Genomic DNA, 14,354 nt, shown 5'->3' with positions numbered 1-14,354 from the left:
CATAAAAGCAAAACATGCAAAATTATGCAAGTTATTATATTGTATCAAAATATTACAAAGACTATAAACAAAATATTTAATATTTATTTAACCAATTGCAATAATTTATGCATTCCTCTGAACAACATTTTAACCCATGATTAGGAGTGTGATCATGTTTCTTGTCCATATTGGAGTGTACAGATGAATCTTGCCAAATTTTTATTATATACTCCTTTTTCAAAAGACTTTTTTCAGTGTTGAGCATTAATGTTTGATAAAATGTACAAAAATAGCTTTTGAAATTATTCTGAATGCAATTATTCACAGAATAACTACTTTTACCATATGCCAGTATGGAAAAAAAAATCCAGAGCATAGTAATCATATGCCAAAAGTCTGTGTCTTTCCTTGTTTGCTGCTGGCAAGAACACTTATATAAAAATATGGGGCCAGGCCACGTGTTGCTGTGGCAATTGTCCTTCTCATCACAGTCCGCAACCCACACAGATGTCCATGCAGGTCCAATGATCCGCAGCGTAGCCTTTTGGGGTGGTCAAATGGAATCCCTCTTTCCCTGTTCAGTTCACATTGTTATATGGTGGTGTCTTTTTTTTAGTATAAGGTAACCCTTTCCATTCCACAACGGAACTGTCCAGAGTGCAAATCCCGCTGTCCATGAGGCTGGTTGACACGCACAGTCCTGGCTTGGGTAAGGCAGAACTGGGGCAAGCAGGCTATCCCAGTCAGGCAGCAGAGGCAGGGTGGTGAGGCGCTCAGATCGAGGCCAACTCCCTGGGTTCGTAAAGGGCCACGTGCAAAAGAAGCGGAGCCAGTAGTGTTGGTTCGCCCCCACCCCATGGATTTTCTTAGAAGAAAAAGGCAAACTCCAGCTCACTTTTAGTAAAAGAGAGCTGTGGCGAATATGGGTGAGGAAGTGGGTAAGTGATGGTTGGATGTGAGGGAGGGCAGAGTGAGGTGTGAGGATGAGCTGGATGTGTAAGAGAGTATGTGTGTTGTGTGGTAGCAGTGGGTGAGGCACAGAGAGTGAAAGTTACCTGCGTGTGAGGGGGGGGGAACCCCACCTGATGTCTCACACAGTAAAGTGTGTATGTGTTTCACTTCCACTCATATTACCTACCAGTATTACCTGTTTACTGTTTTCACTGCTCATCTCTGGCCATCTGCGCAAACATTGTAAGGGCATACCAACCCCTCAGGCCACAGACATGCTGCACGAACATTCTAAGGGTGACAGTTAAACAGAGCCAGCTTCATGGCCTGGTGCGCCAGGAAAAAGACCTTTTACCTGGCTTGGGTATTGAATTTCAGCAATGTGAATATCCAAAAACCTGCCTGCATTGGAAAGGCACGGTGACTGAAAATTTGAAAGCAATCCGTCCAGTGGTTTCAGAGTTAGAGCACGACTCACAAACGGACGGTTTGCTTTTTATATAGAGAGATATTAATTTATTTAAAACTTTTTTTATTTTGCCATCCTACCTAATAAGGGTCCTCAGGGTAGGGCACATAAAAAACAAAAAAAGCTTGAACTGAAAACTTCATTTAAAATAATAAAATAATTCAGTGAAAGCAGATAAATAATCAGCATCACGGAACAGAGCCAACAACTGTTGGAGGGGAAATGGGTATGCTGAACAAAGCCAAAACGTCTTAATCTTCAGGCAGAAAACATGAATAGAAGGAGAGAGACAAAGCTCTTTAGGAAGGGAGTTCCACATTTTTGGTGCCATGACTAAGAAAGCCCTTTCTTGGGTCATTACCTGTCTAGCCTCAGGTAGGTGAGGGTAGCTGAAGCAGGGCCTTTGAGGATAGCCAGAGGGAATGTGTAGATTCATATGGAAGAAGACAGTCCTTAAGGTATGTTGGTCCAAGGCTTCACTCCCTCTAAGGGAGCAGGTTTGCAGCTTGGGGGTACCTGAGCAGAAAAGATCTGTAAAAGGCAACACCAGCACCTTGAATTGAGTTTGGAAACAAATAGGAAGCCAGCGTAGATGGTACAAGGCATCCCTCCAATCACTCTAGTCAACATTCTGGCCATAGCATTCTGTACCCCCTGCAGCTTTTTGACAGCCTTCAAGGGCAGCCTTACATACAGTGCATTGCAGTAATCTAATCTGTATATTACTAGGGTATGTACCACAGTGGCAAGATCTTTTCTGCTCAGGTACCCCCAAGCTGCAAACCTTCTCCTTTAGGAGTGCAGCCTCATCCAGAACAAGTAATATTCTATTTCCTGGGTCAGACCTTTCCCCTACAAGTAGCACCTCTGTTGAGATTAGGTTTCAACTTGTTAACCCATTCCAAAACTGCCCCGAGGCTCCTGTTCAGTTTTCACAGCCTCCTTGGGATCTGCTGATATAAAGTAGAGTATCATCTCTATGAGTAAACGGCTTTATGGACATAAAATTTAGTTTATTACCTGTATTTTTATAAACTTCAAGTGCTGTGTTTGTCATTGCATTTAGAATAGTATGATTCTATTTACCTATAGCTAAACATTTTAAGGGCATGACTTCAAAGAAAGACGTTTGTAGGCTTGAGGCAACAGTCTAGTTTGGTCACTTGCCTGAATGACACTGACTGGAAAAGCCAGCTCAGGAATTGTGAGAGAAGCAGGGGAGGTGGAGTCACACTCCCTACAGCAAGTGTAAAAATTGGGTAGCATGATTACAGAATTAAATGTATGGGTAATCATCAGCAAGTAAAGGCAGGCCAATATCGAACTTATTCTATATTTAAATTTATAAAGAAAGCATTGTAGCAATCAAAATCCAAATAAAATGCTCATAGTTTCTTTGTTCTTAAATGAGAGAAAATTCCTTGTACTTGCTGTTAGACGCTGCTCAGTCTGCAAAAGGTTTAATGACTTCCTTGACAGACTAATGCATTTACAACTTGGTACTAAAACTACAGCAGTTCCCTTGGTTTCAGTGGGAACCTCAAGATATTATGTTTAAGATTTGGGCTTGATTTTTGTCTAGACACATCTCTGATGATCTTGTTTCATTCTGATAGCTCTCTAATAGATTTCTGTCTCACTTTAAGTGCTGTCAAATCCCTTCCAATCTATCGCAGCCCTATATTTTATTTCTAGAAGATGAGCTCATACTTTTGGTAGTCATAGTACAAGGGGCATTCATTTGAAGTTGAGCTTATCAGCCAAAAAATGCTAGTCAAAAGTGGTTGTAAAGTGATTTTCTCAGTAGACTGCCCAGCTTCGTTCAGACATCTAATTAAAACGTTGTTTAAACTAGCTATGTTAGTACTGTTGTAGCAACTATTTCATTTTAGAAAGGATTTACAGTGTAGGTAGAAACAGCCATGTTGAAAAAATCCCATTTTTCTTGGATCAGTGTTTTTGTATCTTTCAGAAAATAAACCAGTCCTTCTCATGTGAGTAGCAGCTGACCATTAGCTGCTTCTTTTTTGAAGGTTCCAGCAGTCTGAGTTTCAGAACCCAGATTGGCCAGGACCTTTGATGCATGGTAGGGGGGCTAGAAAAGGAGTTGTTCTCCCTTCATATGTGAGCACACATCTGTGAGTGAGATCCAGAGAGCATGCACCAATTTATTCCAGCCCAGTTGAGATGGGGAGGACAAGTGCCAGGTAACTAGCATTCCAAGTTAGGTTAGGAATGTTTCTCTGGTTGTATTTCATTCTTTTGGAATCTGAACTCTCATTTCTGTACCTTGTATACCTAATAGAGATGCTTATAATTAAATAAAGCTTTGTGTTCTATAAGGGCTAAAGAGATTGCTTTCATTCATATTCATGAACCTTGTCATGTCCATGTTTAATGACTTTCCTGATGTTAAACTGGTGAGATGGGTGAGTTTCCAGAAGATGGTGATCAAAGGGGAGGGCCACCAGAATTGGGGGACAGTGAAGGATATCCACAAGGAATGTTGGAATTTCCTGGAACAAAACAAAACCCCTGTAGCCTCTGAGTGGTGTTATACCTTGTTTACCTGTCTTGCTTGCATGTTACACAAGCTGGGGCAGAGAGTTACCTGACAGAACCCAGGGTGGGAAACGTTACTAGTATGATTATCCAAATACTGGCTGTTCCACTAGCTATGGCTGATTAAGATAGATCAAACCATGTAATGGTCCACTGTGAGCAGTAATCTAAATTATGCTTTTGACTGAAGTACAACCACAGATGTGTAGTTGTTGCCATCAAGTTTCAGGTCACTTACGGAAACCTTGTAGGATTTTCAAGGCAAAAGAGGTGATTAGCCATTGCCTTCCTTCATAATGACCCTGGTATTTTTTGGTGGTCTCCCATCCAAATACTAGTCAGGGATGACCCTGCTTAGCTTCTGAGATCCACCATCAGGCCACATTGTAGTTTCATTTTCCCTTATTTCCTGTTTCCTTTGTTACAGCGTGAGTCCAGATACCAACCAGGCCTCTGTGGAGAAAGCAACAAAGGCAATAAAATGAACTTTTGAATGATTGTGAGTTGAATCCTGATGTTATAGATTGATGAAAGGTCATTTCTGCATAGCAGAAATAAAATATCTTGAAGATGTTTTAAACAATGTTTTGGGGAAGAAGTTCATACAGCTCTTTCTCCCAAAGCGTCTTCAGAATGTTTTATTTTTCTCAGCCTGGGTTTTTCAAAAATGACTAAACTAGCAATCTTTTTCCCCAACCCAGGCTGAAGACATTTCCTGCCTGCTGAGCAAACAAAAGGAAGCAGGAAATGCTTTATTTCTCCTGCCCAAATCTCCTACTTTCATTTTTTGTCGTTCACACCCGCCATTTTGTGTGCTGTGGCAGATTCTCCGTGAAGGTACCCCATAGAGGTTTCCTTTGTTTGCAACTCAGTCACACGCAATTTCCGTGTAAAAACTAGATTTGAAAAAGAGGAAGGAGAAACAGAGAATAAAAGGGATAAAAGATGGTAGTAATCAATATATAACAGAAAATAAAGCAATAAGGAAGAAATTTGAAATTTTATAAAGAATTATTTAGTCAAGTCCAGAATGAAAAATATGATGAGAAACCAAAGAAGGTTTTAACACAGGAAGAGAGAGATCAAATGCAAGAAGCTATTGCACAAGAGGAAATCGCAAATGTTATTAAAGATTTGAAAAACAATAAATCCCCAGGATTAGATGGGTTTAATGCTGAGTATTATAAAGAAATGTCAGAAGTATTAATTCCAGAGATGCAGGTGTTATTAACCATATTTTAAGAGGGCAGAGGGTTCCAGAGACATGGAGGGAAATGGAAATAATAACAATTGAAAAACCAGGACGGAATCCAGAGCAGGTAGAATCATATAGGCCAATAAGTTTATTAAACTAAGATTATAAGATTTTTGCGAAAGTATTTGCAAATAGATTAAAAAACATCCTTCCGAAGTTAATTGGACAAGAGCAATATGGCTTTATTAGAGGTAGAGATATTTGTCACCCGTTAAGGAATGTATTAAATGTAATAGAACAGTGGTGGCGAACCTTTGGCACTCCAGATGTTATGGACTACAATTCCCATCAGCCCCTCCCAGCATGGCCAATTGGCCATGCTGGGAGGGGCTGATGGGTATGAATCCTAACATTTAGTATGCTGGGAGTATAAAATGGAAATCACTCCCTCACAACGGTAATAGCATTATGGCAAAAACGAAAAATATGCAATGATAAAGTTAGATATGTACAAAGCGTTTGATACAGTTAGTCATAATTATTTATTTCAAACTCTAGAAAATTTTGGGTTTGGAAAACAACTTATAAACATTATACGAGAGATTTACAAAGGAAGAAGGGCAAAAATAAGAATTAACGACGGGTGGACAGGAATCATAAATATTGAAAGGGGAGTGAAGCAAGGATGTCCATTATCACCACATCTGTTTATATTGGCAATGGAATTTTTGGCAGAAAGGATAAATAATAATGGAAGAATAAAAGGTTATAAAGTGAATCAAGAAGAAATAAGGTTAAACTTATTTGCAGATATTATTTTAGTAATAACGGTGAATCCGGCTGATACAATGAAATAAAAATAATTCTAGAAGACTTTCAGAAATACTCAGGATTAAAAGTCAACATGGAGAAAACAGAAATAATGGCGGTTAATGTGGAAAAAAGACAATTAGAGAGAGGATTAGTAAAAAAGAAGATTAAATATTTGGGTATTATAATAACACATAGAAAAGAGAAGATGTTTAAATATAATTATGAAGCAAGGTGGAAAAAAATTAAAACAAATAAAAGAATGGGATAAGAAGACCTTATTGATCACAGGAAAAATCAAAGCATTAAAAATGTATAAAAAGTGTATAATGCTGAAAATGAAATAAATGAAGGAGTTGGCTTACTTGGTATGTTCAATAAAGAGTTGAAGAAAGGAAATCAAAAAGCAATAGAACCAAGAAAGGTCTTGCTAGCAGCTAGATATATGGGAAAAATGGAGAGGTAAATGGATGCCGGGTACCCTGGATGTGGCACCTTTGGGAAGTGTAGCTGGCAAAGAAGGGAAAAAAGTGATAAAAATATTGAAAAGAAAAGGAATTCAAAAAGTGGCAAATTTGATTAGGGAAGGAGGAGATATTATGGCATTACAAAATTTTATAGAGATAGGAGGAAACAAGAACTGTTTGGTTTTGAGAGGCATTTGGGAAAGGATAAAGGTTTCACGGATAAAAGGAGAATGTATAATGTCAAAATGTCTGGAACTATATGGAAAACACAGAGGGAAAATTTTAGGGCATATATACAAACATATGGTAGATGATAAGGAATTCATGATAAGAACATTAAAACAAAAATGGGAGAAGGAAGGATTTCTAGACATTGGTAATACTGAAAAATTAATAGACAGTTGGAAAAATATAAAGATTGAGAAATATATGGAGTTAGAAAGAAAAGTGATATTAAAATGGTATAGAACACCAAAACAACTAGCATATATGATAAAAGGACTTAGTTCTAAATGCTGGCACTGTGGAGACCAAGAGGCATATTATAGCCATATGTAGATAGAATGTGCAGAAGTGAAAAAAAATTGGACGAATGTATTAATATATAACAAGAAACTGGTGAAGATAAATATTGATTTAAATAATGACTTAATGTTCATGGGTGTAATGGAAGACAGAAGGGTGGATAAACAATATAGTTATATGTATAAAATAATGATTAAAGCAGCCCATGCAACAATAGCCTTGGGCTGGAAAGAAAAGAAAAAATTGACATTTCAGAAATGGTTAGAATATATCTGGGAACAAGTGACACTTGATATTTTCGATATACTAACCAAAATAAGACGTGGCAAGATAAACAGAATGAAATTTTGAAGATATGGATAATATACGTGGACTGGATGAAAGAAGCTCGAGTCAATGAAGAAATATGGGAGAAGAGGCTACAGAGAATGAACTTACTGCTGTTTGTGTGACAAAACTATGAAGAAGTAGTAATGGGGGGAGGGAGAAAAGGGGGGGAAAGTATTGTTTGAAAATGTATGAAGAAGGAAATTACTATAAACTGTAAAATTCAAATGATACAATAAAAAATTAAAAAAATAAAGTGCTTTGTCTAGCAATTCTGCACATGTATCATTTTTCCTTTTTTGTTTTGTTTTAGGGGATATGTCTGTGAAGCTACAATGTTATGATTAGAGAAACAGCACACATTTGTGTTGTTGCTTTGCAGATATACCGCTCAAAACAAAAAAGGAAAAACGAACACATGTGCAGGATTGCTAGGCAAAACAAACTTTATTCATTTACTTTTTACCTAGAAATCTTGTACAGATGAGCTGCAAGCAGAGGAAACCTCCATGGAAAATCTTCACCAAATGGTGGAGGCAGGAGAATCTCTACAGCAGCATACAAAATTATGGGTGCAACCCTGAAATTGGCCACCAGGCATGAAAAAAGAACTGTTTTGGCTAGCAACGCTTTGTGTTCTCCGCTGTGGGAACACAAAAAGCCAAAACAGATCTTTTTAAAATGTCTGTAGGACGTTTGTTTTTGCTGTGCTGAAAGGACCAAATTGAAACCAAACCATAGTTTCACATTGTAGCTGGAAATCAGTGTCCAGAAATTTGGTATTCTGTTTATACTGTGTGCACCAGGGATCGTTAGGAGCATTTAAAGCTTTCAGAGGTAGCATTAGGCTTTATGGGACACTAAAGCAGGAGATTCCCGTAGGTGGTGGACAGGCTGTTGCTTCAAGTTTATTTACAGTGCAATTTTAAACAAAGTTAACCCTTCTAGTCTCACTGGCTTCAGAAGAATTAGGATATAATTCTGTTTAGCGTTGCACTGTTAATGACTCATTAAGTAAGGCTTTGTATGAGTTTTGTATGAGTCTGTTGAAATGGAGAAAAATGCAGAAACTGGTATTCTGCTTTTTCAGAATCTCCATTTTTTGCTTTCTTTTTTTAAAGTGAATTTTTAGCTCTTTGGATTACAAGGAAAGGCTACTAAATGTACAGTCAATATCTGCTGCCTTCTTTGAAGGAGAAGTGTCTGTAATAGATTTTCAGTGCCTAGGGCAAGATGCCAGAGCCTTGTGCAATTTTTTGCTCCTCTATATGACTGGCAAAACCAGAACAAATTATGCAGAATAGTGAAAATTGTAAATTAAGCCAACAGAGGAGTATATTCAAAGCTGCATAATATATGCAGGTAGCAGAGTTTAGCTTTGCTTAGTAAATAATTCTTATTGCTTACATTCAGAATTCTAATTGTTTTAAAATTGTGCAGTACACACAGTCCTGCCCCTACATTTTTAGAGTTGCTTCAACTGAATGCATTTGCAAATATTTGGTCATAAAAGAACATTATACATGAAGTTAAGGTTTGCCTTGGATTATGTTCAGCCAGGGAAAATAATGTGTTGCGATGGTTGCTTAGAAACTGACATGTTCGAATTCCAGAAGGCAGATGACAGAGTTCAGAGATTTTTTAAAATATGCATGGTTAAGGTCTTCATAAAAGGTGGCTCATTAGAAGCACAGACTTTAACTAGTAATGCTGTGTGTGTAAGCCTTGGATAATTAAATTTCATGTCACAAATGTAGCTTGTATTTTTCAAATTATGAATAAATTCTAAAAATCTAACCTTAGTGTAGTGAATCACAGTCTTTCTCTGGTCCTTAGTTAAATTTTATCCAGTGTCCTCTTGTGGTGCCAATATTTCTTTACCAAATATCAAGCCAACAGAAGAGAGTTTTAAGTGGCTTTATTTGCAAAGAAAGGGGAGCCGTCCCCACATGGGCAGACTCTGCTGAAACAGTATATCCACAGCATGTTTATTTCCTTCTCCTAAATTCGCCACATTTTCTCTGTTCCCCTGTTGGCTAAGGGTACTTAGAGTCACAACTTTCTGGTCCGCCTTTTTTCATGTTCCTCCTTAATATGTGGCTTCCTCCCTTACTCTTCATGTATGTTCATTATAATACAGTTAGTCGTTAGAGCAGGAGGAGAAGTTAATATGCATTAGTCTATTAAGCATGCTCAGTATGTACAATCTGATACAAGCCTTGCCCTTCAGCCTAGTCATCCAGCGGTCTTATCTTGTTCTGCCCCAAGCATCCTACCTTATGACTCATCTCCTTATTCCTAGTAGAAAACACATTTCTCATTTATCATGTTCTGTCTGTTCGTAGCCATGCACAGCAGAGCTGGCAAAACTCGTGTGGCATGTACTTTTGAGGACATTCTAATTTTGTTAAGAGGCATTAGTTTTAAGTATTAGTACTTCTTTCTCTTCCCAGACTAGTACCCTGTTTCCCCAAATATAAGACCTCCCCTGAAAATAAGACATAGTAGAGGTTTTGCTGAAGTGTGAAATATAAGGCATCCCCCAAAAGTAAGACCTAGCAAAGTTTTTGTTTGGAAGCATGCCCAACGAACAGAACACAGAAAAATAAGATATCCCCTGAAAATAAGACATAGCGCATCTTTGGGAGCAAAAATTAATATAAGACACTGTCTTATTTTCGGGGAAACACGGTAGTATTCAGCTACTATACCTTTGCACATTGTTGTCTGTAAGTATTAACTACAGCTTTCCCCAGTGGTGTGAAGAGGTGACAGGTTTTTGTCATTGTTTCCTTGCCAGCGCTCAGTGTCACTAAAGGCTTTATTTTTCTGTGATGGACTAACAAAAATAATAGGCCTTGTTTTTTACTGTGGTAATTTTTAAATCATAAGTTCCCCTGTTTCGCATTCTGTATGTGATCCCTAATGGTGTATTCCCCTGACCTGACTAGTCAGACCTCAGAAGGTAAGCAGGGTCATCCTTGGCTAGTATTCTACAAGGAATACCAGGGGTATGATGTGCAGGCAGGCAGTGGCAAACCAGAATGTCTCTTGGCTTGAAAATACCACCAAAAGTCAACTGTGACTTGATGGCAAAAAATGCAGTACAAATAGACTGGAAGTAGTTGCTATTTTCAGAAGTCTTCACTTGCTGTTCTTCTGCCACTTTCCTGTAGTTTCTGTTGAGATTTTTACAGGAGATCATGAGGGAATGCATTTATGTCAATACTTGGATTTTGATTGTGTCCTTTTCATTGATGGCCCTCTTAATGTGTGCATATTAGAATGTTTGCAAACTCAAGCTGCACCTGCAAAGTAAGAAGCTGACTTGAGGCAGCAGTGCAAAAGAGGGGAGTTTTTTGTCCGTCCCTTCAGTGATGGGAGGCTTTGAGGGCAGGCTAATCTTGTCAGATCTCAGAAGCTAAGTACGGTTAGCCCTAGTTGTTGTTGTTGTTAATATGTACATCACACAGCACAACATGCACCTTAGGAACAAGTGTCTGGAATTTGTCTCTGAATATTGAGTCCTTCCCAAGGACCTAGGATATTAGAGGTATTTGCATAGAATGTGTGCAGTTCCTAGAAGTGCTGCTTTCTGCAGCATGTGGACTGATGTTCTGTCCAAGTTTAGGCTTTTCAGATGCTTTTCAAGGTTTCTTGGGATTCCTCCTAGAGCACCGACTACTAGTGGGATTACTGTTGTTCTTTTGCGTCATAATTGTTCGACCTCAATTTGTAGGTCCTTGTATTTCGTGATCTTTTCAAGCTCTTTGTCCTCTGCCCTGTTGTCAACTGGTACGGAACATCTATGATCCAAACATGTTTTTTCTCTACTGTTACTACTGTTGTTGTTGTAAGAAAAAACTTTATTACAACTTTTGTTATGATTAACATAAATAAATATAAACTGACAAACCACCATATCACAGTATTCTTCAGATCAGGGTTAAAACTCTGACTTAGGTTCCAACATATCAAAGATAATATATAACAATACAAAACAAATTGAAAGAGATTGAAAGAGATTAGAAAAGTTGGCTGTGACTTGATGTCACTTTCCACCACCACTGAGATAGGGATCAACAGCTTTTGTAGCTGGGGGAACAGAAGCACATCACTGCCAGGGCTGCAGAGCCTTTTCTTTCCCAGGATTGCCCTGTATAGCCACAAAAGAGTAAAGCAGGCTAATCTTCTTTTGTCTCCTCCTTCCCTCCTTCAGTTTTAAGAGTGTATTGTAGTTTGCATGATTTCAGGAGATACGCATAGTATTTTATGTGAAGGTTTAGCCAATTACAAAGTAATGTGCAAATGCTATTCAACGTTGGCTTTTGCAGAAACAAAACTGGAGTGGGAAGTATATGTCAAACAGGAAATGAGCATCAAGCTTTTTTCATAATTACTGTATTCCATGTTTTGTTGCTATTAAAATAATGATAATCATCTTGAGTCTTATAAATTCCTGTTTGACTAGCCATGGGTTGATGAATGATTTTGAAGTATCCCTTGCAAAAGAATGTTCACATCACAGCTTTACATGTGAAGCACTGCTGGGTGTGCTTTCTTGCATTCTAAGTACATTAAAGCATTATTGAGCATGCCTTTGTTATTGGTTAGAAAGAAACATTTCCCTTTCCAGTTGGAATGTCATAGTACTTTCATGGAATAGTAAAGTATTTGGGAGGAAAGCTTGGCAGGTTTTTTTCTTTTTCAGAAAGAATTGCTTAGCAACACTGAATTCTTTCAGGTCTGTCTCTTGAAATTTGCTTGGTACCTCCTGAAACTATAAACATGGTTAATGAATCCAGAGTGCTTCCAGGAATACAGAAGCCTTTATCTCTTTTGTTTTGTGTGTGTGTGCATACTAATAAGTACTGAACAGGATTGTGAGGAAGCGCAAGCAAGAGCTACGTCATGTGTCTGGTAATTCCATTCTGATGTTAATAGGAATGTCTTCCCTGTGCACGTTTCTTCTGACATCCTTTATGGTACAAACCAGGGAATGGGTAGTATTCCTTTGCATTTGTGTCCTAATGTACAGAATACTAAAATAGTGGATTCTTCAAGATAAATAAAGCTTACTTGTAACTGGAATCTGTGGAAAATATTTTCAACAATATAAAACTTTCAGGACTGCGGTCTTTCAGATTTGTACCCTTTCAGATTTCATCCACTGTGACTATTCACTTTACTTAGCTGAAGAATTTTCTAGGATGAGTCCAAAGAATTGTTCCACATAAAAAACCCTTCTTCTTTATTGCTCTGGCTTTTCTAGCTGATTTAGGTCGAAAGAAACAAACCATCATTAAAAGTTAGCTGTGACTTTAAAAAATATGTCTTGGCCTGATCTTGGAAAAAATATTCACTTCAGGGAGAAAGGAAGAGCAAGATGGAGAAAAGAACCTAGACCCTGCAACCAATAAGGCAAGAGTACACACAGTAGGACCTGAGGTGATCAATATAGTACCTGAGCAGCACTGTACTGTTGCAGGTAGTACCTTGGTTCAAGCTGTTTAAGGCTGTATCTAAAAACAGTATAATGAACGGAGCCTGGAAATGAACAAGTAGCAATTGAAGATATGTTATCTATAATCCACATGATCTTGTATCCTGGGCTAACTAAAGGTCCAAAGCATCTTCCTTAGTTCATTTCATTTAACCTGGAAATAACAAGATCATGCTTTCTGAAGAAGGGCTGCAGCTTGGTGAATCATCTACTTAAAGGTGCTGTACAGATGACATCCAAACTCCCAACAGTAGATCTGGATTGAACCCCCACCACAAACTGAATATTTGTTCTTTCTGGAGGGCGTACAACCTCATTCAGAGTCAGCTGTGTCCCAGTTCATAAATAGCACCAATAAATAGTATTTCAGTATTATCTGGATTGAGCTAACTGTTTGAGTTCACTTTATTGACATTAGCAGACCATTACAGCCTACAAGCACCAATTCAGAATATCCACATCCATGATTAATGAGATGCATATCAATGACCTTTGCTCCAAAACTATGAATGACTTCTGCCAGCCATCTCATGTAGATATTAAAGCATCAGGAGGAGAGAACCTAAACCTCAAGAAACATGAGCCTCATCTTTCGTAGATGATATCCCAATAGGAACAAAACCAGTGAAACAACGGATGCCCATCCCAGCCTACTGATTGAAACATATGCCATAGTTTTATGAGCACACTTTACTTATAATTTTATTCAACCTTTACTCCAAGAAGTTTAAATCCTGTGTTGTATTGGCAGAAGATTTTTTTAAAAAGCATTAAGGAATTTCAAAGATGCTTTTAATTTGTGTGTTAAAAATTTGAATTGCATTTTTATGGTTTTGTTTTTGTCATATTCTTGTGTTTGTGTGCCCTGCCCTCCTTTCATTTCTTAGTTCTTACCAGCACACTTTGGCTGGTGATGCTAAACAAAGTCTTGTGTTTAGATATAGTCTCAACCTGTCTCTGCTTAGCGTACTTTTGAAGAATTCTAATTGCAGTGACTTAGTTGGATATGATAATACTCTTCTGTCTAACACTACTGTTGATACTCTGTGAATTTCCCAGTCTATCCTGCCACCAACCATCTGAACACCTAAAACAGTCTTGTTAATGTCCTTCTGTATTTATTTGCTAAGATTTAGGGAAGCTCTTTTTAGCAGAGGGACCAAATAAATGACTATGTGAACAACAAAGAGACAGACCCAAGAGACTTCGATAACCATGAATAATTTAATACAGGCCAAAAGGGAACTCAGTATCTAAAGACTAAAATTTGCACTGCTACACTTGGCGTATGTTTTTGTCTTATACTTTTTTTCTGCTTCTCAACAAGAATTTGTTCCCAAAGCAGCTTGCAACAGTCAAAATGTAATGCAAAGAATTCCTTGGGAAGGGATTCTCAGCTCAGCTGGATTCAGACACAATGCTGGGCTTCTGCTTTTCATTCCTCAATGGCAGGTGAAAATGATAGCTTAGAACTGCATGGGTAGGTATGTTCTAACATCTGAACTGCATTGAAGTTTGCATGCCAACATCTGAAGACAAATGGCACTTAAATCTGTGGAAGAG

General features: G+C 38.1%; 1 protein-coding gene across 4 annotated transcripts in view; it reads left to right on the top strand.

The window, feature by feature from the left end:
• Positions 1–14,354, top strand: part of LG07H9orf85 (linkage group 07 C9orf85 homolog) — a 37,266-nt gene that overhangs the window by 4,253 nt on the left and 18,659 nt on the right. The window contains exon 2 of one of the 4 annotated variants that reach the window (XM_048504105.1): positions 4,392–4,463. The exons of the other annotated variants lie outside the window; for them this stretch is intronic. Coding sequence (XP_048360062.1) covers positions 4,458–4,463 — 6 coding nt within the window. The 5' untranslated portion in view covers positions 4,392–4,457. The remainder of the gene's footprint in view (positions 1–4,391; positions 4,464–14,354) is intronic. 4 annotated transcript variants of the gene reach the window in all.

Source organism: Sphaerodactylus townsendi, linkage group LG07 (genome assembly GCF_021028975.2).
Source record: "Sphaerodactylus townsendi isolate TG3544 linkage group LG07, MPM_Stown_v2.3, whole genome shotgun sequence".
Taxonomy (NCBI): domain Eukaryota; kingdom Metazoa; phylum Chordata; class Lepidosauria; order Squamata; family Sphaerodactylidae; genus Sphaerodactylus; species Sphaerodactylus townsendi.
The sequence above is the reverse complement of the archived record's forward strand: the minus strand, read 5'-3'. Positions and strand labels throughout refer to the sequence as shown.